Below are 16704 nucleotides of genomic sequence, written 5' to 3'. Positions count from 1 at the left end.
AAGGCCATTAAGAAATAGTGATCTGGTATACCAGACAAAGATATTTTATATAAGGATTAATTCGTGGAAGAAAATTGTCTTAGGACAATCAGCATATTTTTCCAGGCCCCAAATTTGCAAGATCACAAGGCCCCAAATTTGCAAGATCACAAAATGGCATGAACCATTGGTGTTTTTATAATATCTTAGTATCTTCATGTGAAATCTAAGGTTTTGGTTGCTGAATTTTTTTTAGGAAAGTGTCCTACAGATGCCATTTGCACATTTTTTGTATACTATGTTGCCCATGAGCACAGTATTGCCAATTACACTTAGCAATATGATTATGTAATTAAGGGCTAATAGAAGTGGGGTTTTTTTGTTTTTCAAATATTTCATTTTATTATAACAAACTAATAGGAGAAAAATATGCATACATGCAAATTAAAATTACAGAGTAACCTCAAAATTAATGGTCATGATAATAATCAAAAAGAAAATCCTAGAAATTGTTTGAAAGTCTTCTTCCTTGTACCTTTTTAAAAAAGCAAATTCAAATGTTGATAAAAACATCAAATTGTTGCAGATTGGTATAGATTTCTCCTTCCAGTGCATTATGTCTTCCACCACCACCTGCTCAGAGGAGGAAGTTTCTCTTTTACACACTGTATATCTCATGTCAATTTAATCAACACAGTATATAACTCATGACAATTTAATCAACTTCCCATTAAAGTCTACTGGCTTCAGAATTAATTAATTAGGAGTTAATTCATCCAAAACCACTAATCACTGCAAAACTGCTGAAGCAATAATGGCATCTAGGCCTTACAGACCAAATAACAAATATTTGAATTCAGTAAATTGTTGTGAATCACTTGGAGCCATTACTAAAACTTCTGGAAAAGTTTTAATAATGGCTTCCTTAGAATAGAGTTGACCTGGAGAGGTAATATTATAAAAAGCCTGGTTGATGCAGAAAAAGGATTTATTCCCTATGTTTAAACTGGAATTATCCTATCATGAAAAAATTCTATGGATAAAATGGTAAAATTAAATATGTGGTCCATTACCTTCAATATATATCTTGTGGCATTATATATGGATATTGAAACTGATCCCTGTACAGACAGAAATCCCAATATTTGTTAGGATTTGGTCTTGCGAATTTCTCAGGTTGAACCTAAAGAGGAGCAGAGTTCTGAAGTTCTTTATTCCAGCCAGCTAGTAACTGAGGTTAGAATAAATATTCACTGATAAATCTGAAAATGTGATGTTAAATCTACCTTTCCCAGCAGGACACTGTAACTTGTGCAATAAAAATCTCTCAGGCTATCTCTGCTAAAACATTTATTTAGTATTGTTTAAATTCATTTACAATATTATGATAGGAAAAATGCAGGAAGGCTTCTCAAAAAAACCCCTTGGAATTAAATTCAACTTAATCCCCCCAAATACTAAAGGAATTCTAAGTTAGATGTGTTTCATATCAGAGCAAGGGAAATGTTCAGATGTACTAACTAAGAAAGCTCCCTAGGAATCCTTATACTAACAAAGGAGAGAGAATATAATCAAAACCACTATTTGTCAAATTTATTGTGATGACTTAGTTGTGTCAATTCTGATTTATTCCAGTTTATAGGGTAACTAGATATGATGGCAATTCACATATTTATAAAATGTGTCTGGAAATAGTCTATAAAGCCTATTCAGTGTAGTAGAATCTTATGCTCTGCCCCTTTACTGTAGTTTCATTATTTTTTTTAGAATTTCTGATTATACAGGCTAGAGGGTCTAAATGTAAATTGAAAAGAAAGGAAAAAGAATACATTCTTGATGCGCACGTCAAAATAGAGTTAAGGAGAAGGTACACGAATAATCACAGTTGAATTAGAGGTTGGACAAATCATATCAATCCATAATATAAAAATCTTAGGAAATCCACAGTCAAAATCACCCTTAAATATTTTCAAGAAACAACATCAAAGCCTTTCTCAACGTTCAAGGATGTTATACCTCTTATATTGCATTAGAGCAAAAATGTCAATTATAAATTTGATATTTTCAGAAACTTGATGGAGACCCTATGTAAATCCAGTTAATAGTTGCTTCTTTTTATAACAGGCATATTTAATAATTTTACATTGAATAAATGCTTTGCCAGTGTCTTATATCAAAGATAATGATGTAAATGAATCCTATCAGTCTCAAAAACTTCATCAAAAAGCTCTGCTTAATCTTTCAATGACGATATTTTTAAATTGTTAAATAAAGCTGTAAGTCTCAAGGATCATGGTCTGACTGTGACAATATATCAAAAAATGAAATCTTAAAAAATATTCGTGACAAAACAATTTCTGCGTATGGAAGAAAGAAAAGTACACTCCTGCTGAAAGGTATAGAACATGAAATATCCATTTTTTATTAATTTAGACATGACTTTGTGCAAAAACGTATCTGAGAATATAATTGGGTGGTGGAGTGTTCACATCTAAAAAGCACCTGAAGTTTGATTCAGATCACCTCCAGTCACTAGTGTAGAGGTGCTGAAAACTATTATATATATATATATCTTGAAAGTCTGCGCGTGGGCTTTGACATAATTGTTTTGGTAATCATAGAAACTTAAACTCTTACTCAAAACTATGAAAGAAAACTGATTGAAGTGTATTACTTCATTCTTTATAGACAATGCAAAGCCATGCTGCCGTGTTCCGTATAGGTCCTGTCTTACAAGAAGGCTGTGAAAAAATGTCCAGACTCTATAAAGATTTTGATGTTCTGAAGACATTTGATAGAGGTACCGTTTCAGTATAGACTGCATTGCTGTTAACTTCATAGATGTGTGAACGTTCATAAATTCTTTTATGCCAACTAACCTAGGCACTGCAGCATCCATTTCACTTAAACAAGACTGAGTCAACTGATTTGCGGAGAAATGTCAAAAGTAAGAACTACAGGTAGTCCTTGCTTAACAACCCTAATTGGGGCCAGAATTTCCATCGCTAAGCAAAGTGGTTGTTAGGCAAAGCTAAGCAAAGTGTTGTTTTGTTAGGCGAAACATCATGTGACTGCACTGTTTAGCAATGGCAGTTTTGGTAGTCCCGGTTGCGGTTGTTAGGCCAGGACCTCACGCTTCTCCTGACCTGTCGCACTTGCTTTTGCTTCAACTTCCCCACCACCTATCTCCCTGCCCCCCGCCCTTATGGCCACCCTGCGCTCTGCTGCCTTCCTCTGCCGCCCCCAGATGACCTTCACCATCTTTTTCCTTCTGCTGGCCCTCCACAAGGCCTTTGTGAGGCCTTTGCCACCTCCACCTATATCCCCCCATCTCTGCCCCTTTGGCTGCCACTGCCTACCCACTACCGCCCCTGCCACCTCCAGCTGACCTTCGTTATGTTCTTCTTCCTCCTCAGCACAGGGACTCTCTTGGTGGTGGGCTTGCTGCTGCTGCTTCAGCCACCAGGCTTCTGGTGGGCCTGCCCTGCTTCAGCAGACTCAGCCCACCACACATTCCCACGTACACCACACATTCTATTGTACATTCCCATGCCCTGGATGTGGTTGACTGCCTCCTCCTGGCTGCTATAAAGTGTTTCAAAGCAGCCACTCGTTCCATGAGGGGTGGTGCCACACTGGAGGCGAGTGAAAGCAAGGCAGGTGCGGGCTGCAGATCTTGACCTGGAGCAGCCACAGCCCAGCCAGCAGCCCCCTGCTCGGTGTAGGTTACACCCTTCTGCTCTCCAGATGCTCCTGCCTAGCTTGTGATGAGGCTGCTGTGCTCCCCTCCCTTCCTCATCCCTTCTTTGTCTCTGCCTTTTCTATTTGTGTTGATAAAGAAGGAAGTCAGCAATGAATACTGTACAAAGTTTTGTTTAGTAAGAAGTTTGGAGTAAGGAAGAAAATGTTATTCCATTAAGCACAGCCCTCTCTGCTGCAGGCCCCACTTCAGCAGTCTTTAAAATCCTCTGAATAACTGTTTGTATTTGAGCCCAAAATTTCCTAGCTTTTTTTTACATGTCCACCAAGCATTATAAAATGATCTTCCTTGTTCACATTTCCAACATAAATTTGATGTACATTTATACATTCTAGATATTTTTTCTGATGCCGTATACTCACGATACATCATTTTATGCAAATTCTCTTTAAGATTATAACATAATGTAAATTTCAATCCTTTCAACCACATATTTTCCCATTGTTCCATTTGTATATTATAACCAAAGTTTTTAGCCCACTTTATCATACATTCTTTGACCTGTTCTTCTTCTGTTTCAAATTTCAATAAAAGTTTATACATTTTAGCAATTACATGTTCATCCTTGCTCCAAACTTCTTAATAAACAAAACTTTGTACAGTACAGCAGAAAGATAGATTGTGCATGTGGGAATGCGGTGGGCTGAGACTGCTAAAGTGGGGCAGGCCCACATGGAGCCTGGTGCTGACAGAGCCCCTATACCAAGGAGGAGGAAGAACATGATGAAACTCAGCTAGGGGCAGCAGTGGGTAGGCAGTGACGGTGGAGTGCAGGGCAGCCAAAAGGTCAGAGATGTGGGGGAGATAGGTGGGTTCGCAAAAGCCTTGTGAAGGGCCAGCAGCTGCCTCTGCTGAGCATGCCTCATCAGCAGGAGGAAGAAGATCAGTGGGGGGCAGCAGGGGTAGGCAGCAGAGTGCAGGGCAGTCAAAAGGGCAGAAATTGGGGGAGAGAGTTGGGAGTTGAAATTCACCCTGCAGTTGTAAGTATAGGCAGACTGCCAAGTGCTTGAATTTTGATCATGTGACTGCAGGGGCACTGCAATGGCCATAATTTCAAGGAAGGGTCATAACTACTATTCATTCAGTGCCGTTGTAACTTTGAACAGTCACTGAACAAATGGTTGTTAAGTGAGGACTACCAGTAATAATCATTTGCAATATTAAACATAGAGACTTTTTGAAGTACATAGTGACAGACTGTTATGGCTTTGGGTCATGTTTAAAAATAATATTTTTGGATTTATTTTACCCAGTTGCATTTGTGTCAAATGATCATATTGTTGCAGATGCAACAAGAATAATGCTTCATTAAAACATGTTTTTGCAAAGTCCTAAAGCTATTCTGGGAAGAATTAATTACATGTATTAATTTGATTCTAAGACAAAGTTTAATATTTTCAGATGCTTGCTGTTTTGAACTAACATATCTGTTACATCAACTGACAGTTGAAGAATTGAAATGGATTCTCCATGCCATTCTTACTGCTATGAGATTAGACCTTTAACTTTTGAAAGATAAATCTATGGCCACAATTATTCAGTGGCTTGAAGACTTGATGCTAGTTCTACTTATGACCAAATTGGTTATTGAGGTAGATTATGAATAGACGATTACAATGAAATAAAATAGTATGAATATGAATATAAATATAGGTATACTATAAACATCTATCTAATATATATATAGAGAGAGCTATAATAATATCTGTTTATATGCACATGCACACAAATATGCACAGCATCATTATACAATCAATATATACATATATCTATTAAAATCACAAATAGTAAAAAAAAACCTGGCACCATAATAAACTTTAGCAAGCAGTCCACCACAAAAATTCTAATCGATCTCACTGTTTCTCATGTGAAACTTGTCTGTTGCTGTCACAGGTCATCCCTTTTATTCTTGATCACACAAATCAGCTCTTTCTGGTTCACCATCTTTACACTTTTTAGCCCAGTGACATAATGTACTCACGTCAACACAGTTATCACCATAAATAACTTACATTTGGCAGTGAATTTCAGTTGAAGGGTCTTCGGCAGTCAAAAATTCAATCATGGCATGTGGCTTAAAGCACACTGACAAGTACATACTTCAGGCTTCCATTTCAGTGAACAATAGCAACACAACCTTTTCTCATAGCAACTGGTAACTGAAGAACAGATTCTAAAGACGATATTGGAGCTTTTAGCTAGTCAGTACTGCCATCTGTTCGTGACTGATAACATTTGAAGGCATTACTTTTCATTCAACCTTTGTGTATATACAGGTAGTCCTTGCTTAACGACCATTCATTCAGCAACCATTTGAAGTTATGACAGCATTGAACAAATGGTTTTTCTGCCCAGTCCTCAAAGTTATGGCCGATGCAGCGCCCCCACAGTCACATGGTCAAAATTTGGGTGCTTGGCAGCCCACCTGCATTTATGACTGCAGGGTGCACTTCAGCTCCCCCACCTGCCTATCTCCCCCCAACTCTGCCCTTTTAGCTGCCCTGCACTTCGCCACCTACCCCTGTCACCCCCGTCCCTATTTCCCCCGATCTCTGCCCTTTAGGCCACCCTGCACTCTGCCCTGCACCCCTGCCGCCCTCCACTCCACCTCCCCTGCTGCCCCGTGCTCTGCCCTGCACTCCGCTGCCCCTCCTGCCCTGTGTTCCACTGCTCCTGATGCCCTGCATGCCACCCTATGCTCTGCTGCACCTGCCTCTCTGCTACCCTGTGCTCCACAGCCCCTACCACTCTGCGCTTTACCCTGCACCTCCACTACTCTGCACTCCGCCGCTGCCAGTTGACTTTTGCCATCTTCTTCTTCCTGCTGCTGATGAGGCATGCCTGGCCTGGCCCTTCGCAAGGGAGCTGCTAGAGGAAGATGGCAAGGTCAGCTGAGGGCGGCACGGGTGGCGGAGCGCAGGGCTGCCAAAAGGACAGAGATGGCAGGGAGGTAGGCAGGTGGGGGGAGTTGAAACAGAGGCGAGTGCAGCAGGGCAGAATTGTGAGGTCCTCGCCTAACGAAGGAGTGGTCTTGGCTTAACAGCCACAACTGGGACTACCAAAACTGCCCTCACTAAGCAGTGTGGTCATGTGGTGTTTCACCTAACAACCACACTGCTTGGCAACTAAAATTCCAGTCCTAATTAGGGTTGTTAAGTGAGGACTACCTGTATAGAGAAACCTTTATGTGTATAAGATTTGCACATGATACAACACTGAATCAGGCAGCTAATAATTTGAAAGACAGATGAAAATTAAAAATTATCTTAGAGAAGTGGGCTGAAAATAATTTGAGCAGGAGCAAATGCAGGATTCATCACTGAAGAAATAGAAAACAATATATATACAATACACTACACTACAGTTCCAGTACAGTAATCTTAAATTATAGGGAAGCAGATTCTGGTTGAATGTTTGGGAGAACAGTGGAACCAAGTACTGAAAAAATGTGGTGGGTTTCACTTTGTTGTACTTGTTCAAACAGAAGTTAAACAAGCATCTGCTACTGTTGCTTTAATTTGGATTCCTCCACTGAGCAGGGCTGAAGTAAATAGCTTCTTCCAACCTTGTTTTGGAGAGAATTCTATAAGATAAATTAATTTTTACAAGATAAATCAATTCTGTGGCAGGAAGGGCTGATATGATCATTTATGCAAATTGAAGGTATTTGTGCAAATGTGTTAATTCTCTTTTTCACAACAGAGAAATTATCTTGAAAATGGTTCTCTCTCTTTCTCATGGCAGTTCCTTAGTCTCCTTTGGTATTGGGTGGGTTGTAAGTACTGTAAACAAATGTGGCATTACAGAAATGTATTCTTTGAGGAAATCCACACAGTTTTAACTCTGATTTCCTTACCTGCTGCTGCTGCTGCTTTTCAAGGCTCCTGTTATAATCTGTTTTCTTACTGTTGAAAGTGTCATTTGGAGAGCTGCCCAGCCTTTGGAGATTTTTGGTTTTCTTGAATCGGTATATATAAAATGATTTTGCAACCCTGCCCCCTGCCCAGAACACACACATGAGAAATTCACAATACATTTCCTTGCTCAGAAGTATACCTTGTGTTCAGCATTTACTGTTATGCATATTTATCAAGCTATATTTGAGTCTTAAAGGAGTATTAAGCTTCTTTCTGATTTTTGTGCTGATACTTTGAATTATACTGAAGAAAGAATCTAGTAAATCTGCTAAACTGCTTTCTCCCTATAATTTCTAAAACTCTTCCACACCTTTTGTTGTAGGTGTTATTTGGAATACTGACTTAGTGGAAAGTTTGGAACTACAAAATTTGATGCTCTGTGCTTTACAAACTATTTATGGTGCAGAAGCTCGGAAAGAGTCACGTGGAGCTCATGCTAGGGAAGATTATAAGGTATGCATTGGTGTAGATGTTATTTCTTCAGCTACAAAGGTTCATACTTTCTACAGAGCTATCCTTCCCAAAACTCACTTCTCTGTAAAAGAAAGTTTCACTTATACTGCATTTTAATGGCTTAAGAATATATCTGAACAGGCAGTTTGTTTTCTGTCACTGAAATTATCAAAGTATATAATGTCCTAATCAGTATTTCTGTTTCACATTTCTGAGAAGGAGTTCTTCTGGGAAATGGTACAGACCACCAACAAGGAGAGCATGGCTGCCTTCCATGATTTTCCAGGGAGGCATTTATTATACAAAAAGTTTATGAACTTATTTCTTAACCTCTAACCAAACACTTATAACTAAATTGATATATATATACTGTAAATCTATGTGTCCTATGTGTGTATTTAAATCCTAAAGAATCCTATAAACAGTTCTTTTCTCCCTTATTGTCTGAGCTGTAACAAAGTCTTTATTTGTTTTGTACTTAGTTGGCTTCTGTTGCTATCAGATGCCATTCTGAACTACTGCTGAAGTTTTCTGGCCTTTGTCCAGTTTTTTCAGTCTGTGTTGCAGGGTGAGGGGAAGGAAGGTGCTTTACCAGCTACTGGCTGGCTGTAAGCTGTTAGGAGGGCATTTGAGCAGACTGAATAATTTATAGGAGAGGACTGTAGTTAATTGTGTGCATTTGTGCACAGATGTGTAAGAGGGTGTGACACTGAAGACATAGAATGTTATGTGATCCCATCAATCCAAACTGATTTTGCAAGAAACAAGCTGAAGAGACACTTTATGCTTCAGTGATTGTACATTGGGAGGCTGTTCCAAAGAATTAGTGCAGCCACTGAAAAACAGTGCTACTGAGCCTCTGCCCCCCCCTTCCTAAAGTGGGGCACAGTTAATAGTTTCTCCTGGGTAGATGAAACTAGCCAGCCCAATTCCAGTGGAAAAATATAGTCCTGCAGATAACTCGGTATCAAGTATGTAGGACTTTATAGGTTAGTATCAGGCTTCAGATTGTACCCAACAGATTGTTGGCAACCAGTGCAGAGCCTGCAGCCCTGGTGTAATGCACAACTATCAGTGAAACCTGGTCAGCACATGGGCTGCTACACTCTGAACCAGTTGCATCTTCTGAGCATTATTCAAACCAGCCCTATGTAAAGCATGTTGCAGTTGTCCTAGCAAGCAAGGGCATGAGTCACTGTAGCAAGATCTTCCTGCTCCAAGCAGGGTCACAACGGGTGCACCAGCCAAAGATGGGAAAAGGCCCTCTAGCCATGGCCTCCACCTGCTGTTCTAGCAGGAGCTGTAAGTCCAGAAGCATCCCCAAGTTGCAGACCTACTCTTTTACAGGTAGTGCCACCACTGCAGGAGACAGAGAATCCCAATGGACAAACAGTAACTCTACCTTATTTAGAATTCAGTTTAAGCCTCTTCTGTCTCATCCAGACCCTCATAGCCTCCAGGTACCAGAACTGGACCTGAACTGCATCACCAGTCTAGCCTGGAGTAGCAGTGTAAAGCTGGGTATTGTCAGCATATTGATACCAAATATGAAACTTTGGATGACCTCTCCCAGTAGCTTCTTGTAAATATTAAATAAGAGAGGGAAGAGAACCAATTCTTGTGGCACCCCGTAAGGGAGTAGTCATCAGTCTTCTCTCTCCTGCCCCAATACTAATGATTGGAACCACTCACCACCAAGGAAGGAGCACAGTGTACTGTAACACAGTGTCCCCAGTCCCTGTAGACTGTCTAGAATGATACCATGCTTGATGGTATTGAAGGCTGCTGAGAGGTCTAAAAGGAACACTTTTCGATGGAAACATTTCCTTCACCCAGGTCCTGTTAACATTGTTTTCCTGTTTTCTCTGGAGTGTTCCATAGTTGATTCCCCAAAACTGTCTCAATACAGTCACTCCTTGTTTAGCAGCTACCTCGTTTAGCGACCGTTTGCAAATACAACTATGATGATGATGATTTATTTATTTTATTTATTTATTGTTAAACTTGTATGCCACCCATCTCCCCCAACAGGTGACTCTGGGCAGCTCACAATAACAAAAAAAGGAAAAAAACACCAATCCCTCCAACAATGGCTAAAATCCATAAATAATTAAAATAGAAACATACATTAAAAAATGTCCTAAAACCCGCCTGTAAATTTTAGCCCTAAAACCTTCAAGATGCTGGCGGGGGGAACCAAACCCGTCACTCCACCAGCCATCTCCACAGATGCGAGCCCCCATCTGGCCCCCAGGCCTTCTGGCAGAGCCAGGATTTAACCCCTTTTCTGAAGGCCATGAGGGAGGGGGCACACCAGACCTCGGGAGGCAAGATGTTCCATAGGGCGGGAGCCACAGCAGAAAAGGCCCTTTGCCTAGACCCCACCAATCGAAATTCCTTGACCGGTGGGGTCTGCAACCTGCCCCTTCTGCTGGACCGAGTGGGGCGGGCTGAAATAACCGGGGCGAGACGGTTCCTCAGATAACCTGGTCCTGTGCCATAAAGGGCTTTAAAGGTGATGACCAACACCTTGAATTGGACCCAGAAACAAACTGGCAACCAATGCAGCTCACGCAACAGCGGTGTTATATCTGCCCTCCTAGGGGCATTAAGAACTGTCTGCGTTGCCGCATTCTGCACCAGCTGTAGCTTCCGGATACTCTTCAAGGGTATCCCCATGTAGAGCGCGTTACAGTAGTCCAAACTGGAGGTGACCAGGGCGTGAGTGACCGTGCAGAGGGCCTCCTGATCCAGGAAGGGGCGTAACTGCCGCACAACACAAAGTCGTGCAAAGGCCCTCCTAGCCATGACTGCCACCTGCTCTTTGAGCAGGAGTCGTGAGTCCAGGAGGACCCCCAGATTACACACCAGGTCTGTCTGGGGTAGTGTGACCCCGTCAAGAACCAAAGTTGACAAATTCCTAGATCTTGAGGCTCCCCTTACCCACAGCCACTCCGTCTTACCAGGGTTCAGTTGAAGCCTGTTGTCCCCCATCCAGGCCCCCACAGCCTCCAGGCACCGCGAGAGGGCAGTCACAGCGTCACTTAAGACACCTGGGATGGAGATGTATAATTGGGTATCATCAGCATACTGATGATACCTCATCCCATGGTGCCGGATAATCTCACCCAATGGTTTCATGTAGATGTTAAATAGGAGCAGTGAAAGCACCAAACCCTGAGGCACCCCACAGAGTAGGGGTCGGGGGCTGGACCTCTTGCTCCCTATCAACACCGATTGGGTTCGGCCTTGGAGGAAGGAGCTGAACCAGCACAACACTGTGCCACCCAGCCCCAACTCCTGCAGCTGACCCAAAAGGATACCATGGTTGATGGTATCGAAAGCCACCGAGAGGTCAAGAAGAGCAAGGATGGATGCACTCCCCCCATCCCGCTCTCACCAGAGATCATCCAAAAGTGCGACCAATGATGATGATGATGATGATTTTCCAACCAATGCACACATTTATGACCAAATTTCATCCACCTGACAACAAAAGGCTTCAGTGTGAAACTGATTATGGTCTGGTTAGCTTCAGACAGCAGGATGAGCGGGCCAGAGGGTTCTAATCAACTAATTAAAGTCACAGAGCTGAGCTTGTTAATTTGCAATTAGCACTTTTTAGGGAAATGGTGTGGAGAAAAGCAGCTCAGGAAGAGATAGCTTGTTTAAGCAATCTCTCCACCCTGCAAGGGGGCAAAAAAGGAAAAGAAAAAGGGTCAGGTACAGGAGAACTTTATCTAAATGAGATGGCAGCAACCAGTGACCTTTGCAGCGTCTCTAGCTCTCTGTCACGTGTTTGCTTAGTGACCATTTCACTTCTGATTTAAGGAATGGATTGCAGTCACTAAATGAGGGGAGGGTGTAATCTTCCCCAAAAAGGGAAGATTGGAGACCAGGTAATAGTTGTCCAAAACCTCCAGATCTAGAGAGGACCTCTTAAGGGGGAGGTATACCATAGCCTCTTTCAAGACTGCTGAATGCATCCCCTCCCACAGCAAGACATTAACCATCTCCTAGATCCAGGAAATTATCTTCCCCCAATGGCCCGAAGGAACCAGGAGGGATAGGGATCCAGCCTGGTTCACTACTGGCCAGCAGAGAGGGGTTGCTCAGAGGTGATTTTGGCAGAGGCCCAGGTTGCCTCATGATGCCAGTAGTGAACCAGCCCCTCAATGGATTCACCCACCAGATTGTCAGGAAGCTCTCCAAGCTCCCATTAGAAGCCAGCCAGATCCATCAGGTGCCTGGGGTGGACCATTGGAATACGTCTGGCCCTATGGAGGTCCCGGGTGGCAGTTAAATGCATGGGATCTAACAATGGCAAATAGTTGCTGGTAGTACCCCCCCCCCAGCCAGTTTGTATAACAACTGCTCCAAAGCAAAGGCAAGGCCCAAAGTGGGTAAATTTCAGAAAGAGTGATATCACTGCCCTCACCCAGCCAGAATTCAGTAATTCCATGACATCTCCCTGCTCATCCACCACCAAATCATGAATAGATATGATTTTATGGCAGACAGACCTGGCATTCACCAGCAGCATCCTAAAGCTAGATGTCTTATTCTATTCTAGTTTATAATGCTTGAGTTGGGAAACAAAAAAAAGTTTAAAAGGGAGAGGTTGGTTCAGCATACTTTGAGAAATAAAGCTTTCAGCTAACATTTACAGTAATACATTTATATCCAATGTATAACAGAGTTCATTATTCTTTTTTTTAAAGAAAAGGTACATAGTAGTAGCTTTCTTGGTGCCCACTAAAGTCCATGCCCATCTGACTTTATTTTTAGATTCTTTTAATTAAAACAAATGAGAAACTAATAGGCCTAAACATTTCAAATATGTACAGTGGTTTAAGAAGATGGACCCAGTAATACAATATTATTCCATAACTAATCAAGAAAAATGTTACATGAGAATTACATCATAGCTGTAGATGTTTTTGAAATTGTCTATGTGTGTTCTTATTTTTGAAATCTCTCTCTGGACCCTTTGTCCATCCTCCATCTATCATCAAGATAATTTCCACTTTAACACAAAACTAACTCTTTTGCTAGAGAATGTCTTAGAATTCATGTGGGGTGCCATGCACCAGAGTTTTCAAAACTGCATTGGTACCTGACAGACCAGAAATCATAACAATTTCAAGTTTTTAATCCTTTATTGTTGAGGGTCCTAACTAGTTAGTAGGAGAAAAACATGACTAGTAAGCATAGAATCATAGAAAGGGACCACGAGGTTCATACACTCCAGCCTTCTGTAATGTGCAGGAAACCAATTAAACTGTCTTTCAGAGGTGGCTTTCCAGAGATAGATAACCCAAACTTCTGTAGGTACATTATTCCACTGTTGTGCAGTCCTACTATCAGTTTTTCTTAAGTGAAATCTAGATAGCTGCAACTTATATCCATTATTTGTCCTAGTTTCTGTTGGAATAGAAAATACTTTCTTACTCTCTTCTCAGTGGCACCTTTTATGTACCTGAACACTGATATTATGTCTTCCCCAGTTGCTTTTTCTCCAAATTGAACATCCCAAGTTCCTTTAGTCTTGTCCTCACAGGGCATGTCATGAAGTCCCTATATCATCTTTGTTGTCATCCACCAAACATTTTCTACATGTCAGTATCTTTCTGGAAATGAGCCCAGAATTGTACACTCCAGATACAATTCTCAACTTGAGGTGTGGTCTCATCAGTGCAGAGTGGAAGGGAATAAGTGCTGCATGCATACAATGCTTCTTCCTATACCCAGTGGCCACAACACCCACAGCCACTCAGTCTTGCTACAGTTAAGCCTGAATCTGTAACTCTCCATTCAGACCCAAACAGCTTCCAGGCACTGGGACAGGAACTTGACAGTACTACTTGACCACCTGGAGTCAATATATACATCCCATGAAAGTAGGAAGTCATAGAATGGTGACTCTTTTATGTTATGTTCCAGTGAATGGTGTTAATTAAACTTTTGGGAACAAGTGTGCAACATTCTGAATGAAGGACCAGTGGAAATTTCTTTTTAGATCACATAAATGGAAGGATGAGAGAGTGAGATAAGAGATTACAGTAAAAAATGATGGGATATTTAAGATCCAAGAATGAATGAGCAGAGTTGGCAAGTAACTGCTTAGAAAAAAGTACATTTGTTTTGAATAGTGATTTAAGTAAAGGTAGATGTTGCTTAGTGACTGCCTTAGGCAGCGACTATTCAAAGTTACGATGGTGATTAAAAAAAAGTAACTTTGCAACCAATGCCTCTATTTACAACCTTTACAGCATTTCTCCGTGTCACGTGTTTGCCATTACAGTCAACACATGTCTTGTGCCTGACCCATTATTTTTCTTTTTCCCTGTCGCAGAACAGAGTGATTGCCCAAACAAGGGATCTCTTCCTGAGCTGCTTTTCTCAACCCACCATTTCCCCAAAAGGTGCTAACAGGAAGTTAACAAATTCAGCTCTGTGAGCTTAATTAGCAGGCAGCAGATACTGTGTGTAACTGACATGACTTTAATCAGTTTGACACCTTCTGGTTTTGTTTGCCTCCTAAGCAGCTGGGGGCTCAGAGCCACAAGTGCTCCAGGCACACAGCCAGTGCAAGTGCATTCCTTTCGATGTGTATTTCCGATTGTGTGCCTGCTTACTCTTTTGTAATCCCTTCCTCTCCAATGAATGTAAATACAAACATTAATTCCCTTCTTGCTAATTATCCCAGTGCTGGGTGAGCATTCTAAAGGGCAGGGGAGTGGGGAAAAAGGAAAACTGAAGTAAGTCGTAAGAACAGTCCTGTCATTTTTTACACTTAGCGACTATCACTTAGCACCCAAGTTGCTGGTCCCAATTGTGGTTGCTAAACAATGACTACCTGTACTGGTGGTCCTTGCCTAACAACCACAACTGAGACCAGAATCTCGGTCGTTCAGTGAAGTGGTCATTAAGTGAGACACCCACATAACTGCTTCGCTCAATGACTGCAAACCAGTTGAAGAGCTGAAATCCTTCAGCAGACAAACTCTTTCACTCCGTCCTCTTTCCCCTCTCTTCTTTCACTGATGAACAGAGCACACCACTGAGAGAGGGGAGGGGAAAGAGAACAGAATGAAAGGACAGAGTGAAAAAGCTGTCACTCTCACTCTATCCTATTTCTTTTGTTCCGTCCTCTTTCCCCTCCCCTCTCTCTGTGGTGAATAGAGCACCTGAAGATTTGAGGCCTGTGACTGCCCAGTGCTATGGGGGGAGGGGAAACCTCCCAGCGCTGGGCAGTTATGGACCTCAAATCCTGAAGATTTGAGATCCGTTCCTTCACACCGCCACGTCCCCTCCACTTGCAACCTTCCCTGCCAGCTTCCAATGGGGAAGCCAGCAGAAAAGATTGCCAGTGGCAATCACATGATCATGGGGTGCTTGGCAACTGGTCATAAATGCAAGCTGGTTGCCAAGTGCCCGAAATGCAGCCATGTGACTGCGAGAGGGGGCTGCAGTGCGACTTTTTACAACGGCCGGAAGTGCTTTACGGGCCGTAAAGCACACTTTTTGAGGCCATTCGTAATTTCGAACCATTGTTAAACGAATGGTCATTAAGTGAGGACTACCTACATAAGCATTGTTGGCTGAGAACCTGAATGATTTTCAGCAAATGTTAGATAGATTGTATGATGCAGCAAGGAATATGGATCTGAAAATGAATGTATCTTAGACCAAAGTAGTTGCAGTTAACAGTACATACATTAATAGCTGAAATGAGAGGAAGTAGAGGAAATAGATCCATATTTTGAGAGCCAGTTTGGTGTAGTGGTTAAGGCATCAGGCTAGAAACCGGGAGATCATGAGTTCTAGTCCTGCCTTAGACACAAAGCCAGCTGAGCCAGTAACTATCACAGCCCTAGAAAGCAAGCAATGGCAAACCACTTCCGAAATCTTGCCAAGAAAACTGCAGGGACTTGTCCAGGCAGTTGACAGGAATCAACACTGACTCAAAGCTCCCCCCCATAAAAAGATTCATACTTTTTAAAAATTATTTTTATTTAATATCTGTATTTTTAACAATATAATTTTAGTCTTACAAAAAAAATTTAAAAAATTAAAAATCAAACTAAAGATCCAGATCAAGAAGGAAACAAACAATACAATAGTATCTTTTTTATATTATAGGGGTGAATTTATTGATAAACCAGTGACTTTTGATAAAATATAAAATATAGATTCATATTTTATTCTGAATGAATAAATCTTTGTTCTTTGACTGAATGGTAGTAGAGTTGGGGTAACATATAGAGACATTTAAGACATGCAAACACTAATAGAAAAGTAGTGGATCTATTGTGAGGAATGTTTGTCAAAAGAAGCAAAAATGGCTATAAGCTCATGCTTCTTCCCATTTTGTTATATGGAAGTAAGAGTATTGTCAGGAAAAATAAAAGTAAGTAGCATGCACTGGGAACAAGATACATAAGATTTGCTCTAAAACAAGAAAAGATAGGGTTAAGAATGGGAGCTGAATGAATGTGGATTGAACATAAAAGTGAATGACCAATGTGAAAGAAGTATGTTGAGATGGTTTGGTCATATAGAGAGAATTAATGAGGACTGAATAGCAAACAA

At 41.4% G+C, this 16704-nt stretch overlaps 1 protein-coding gene across 1 annotated transcript in view; it reads left to right on the top strand.

Annotated features, from left to right (window-relative positions):
- Positions 1-16704, top strand: part of SDHA (succinate dehydrogenase complex flavoprotein subunit A) — a 45600-nt gene that overhangs the window by 24525 nt on the left and 4371 nt on the right. The window contains exons 12-13 of the mRNA XM_088149102.1: positions 2668-2779; positions 7979-8109. Coding sequence (XP_088005228.1) covers positions 2668-2779; positions 7979-8109 — 243 coding nt within the window. The remainder of the gene's footprint in view (positions 1-2667; positions 2780-7978; positions 8110-16704) is intronic.

The sequence above is a fragment of the Python bivittatus genome, unplaced genomic scaffold (genome assembly GCF_059951505.1).
Source record: "Python bivittatus isolate LINGU-HERP-01145 unplaced genomic scaffold, Pbiv_v1 ctg000000_np1212, whole genome shotgun sequence".
Taxonomy (NCBI): domain Eukaryota; kingdom Metazoa; phylum Chordata; class Lepidosauria; order Squamata; family Pythonidae; genus Python; species Python bivittatus.
Note: the sequence above shows the minus strand (reverse complement) of the source record. Positions and strands in the feature narration are given on the sequence as shown.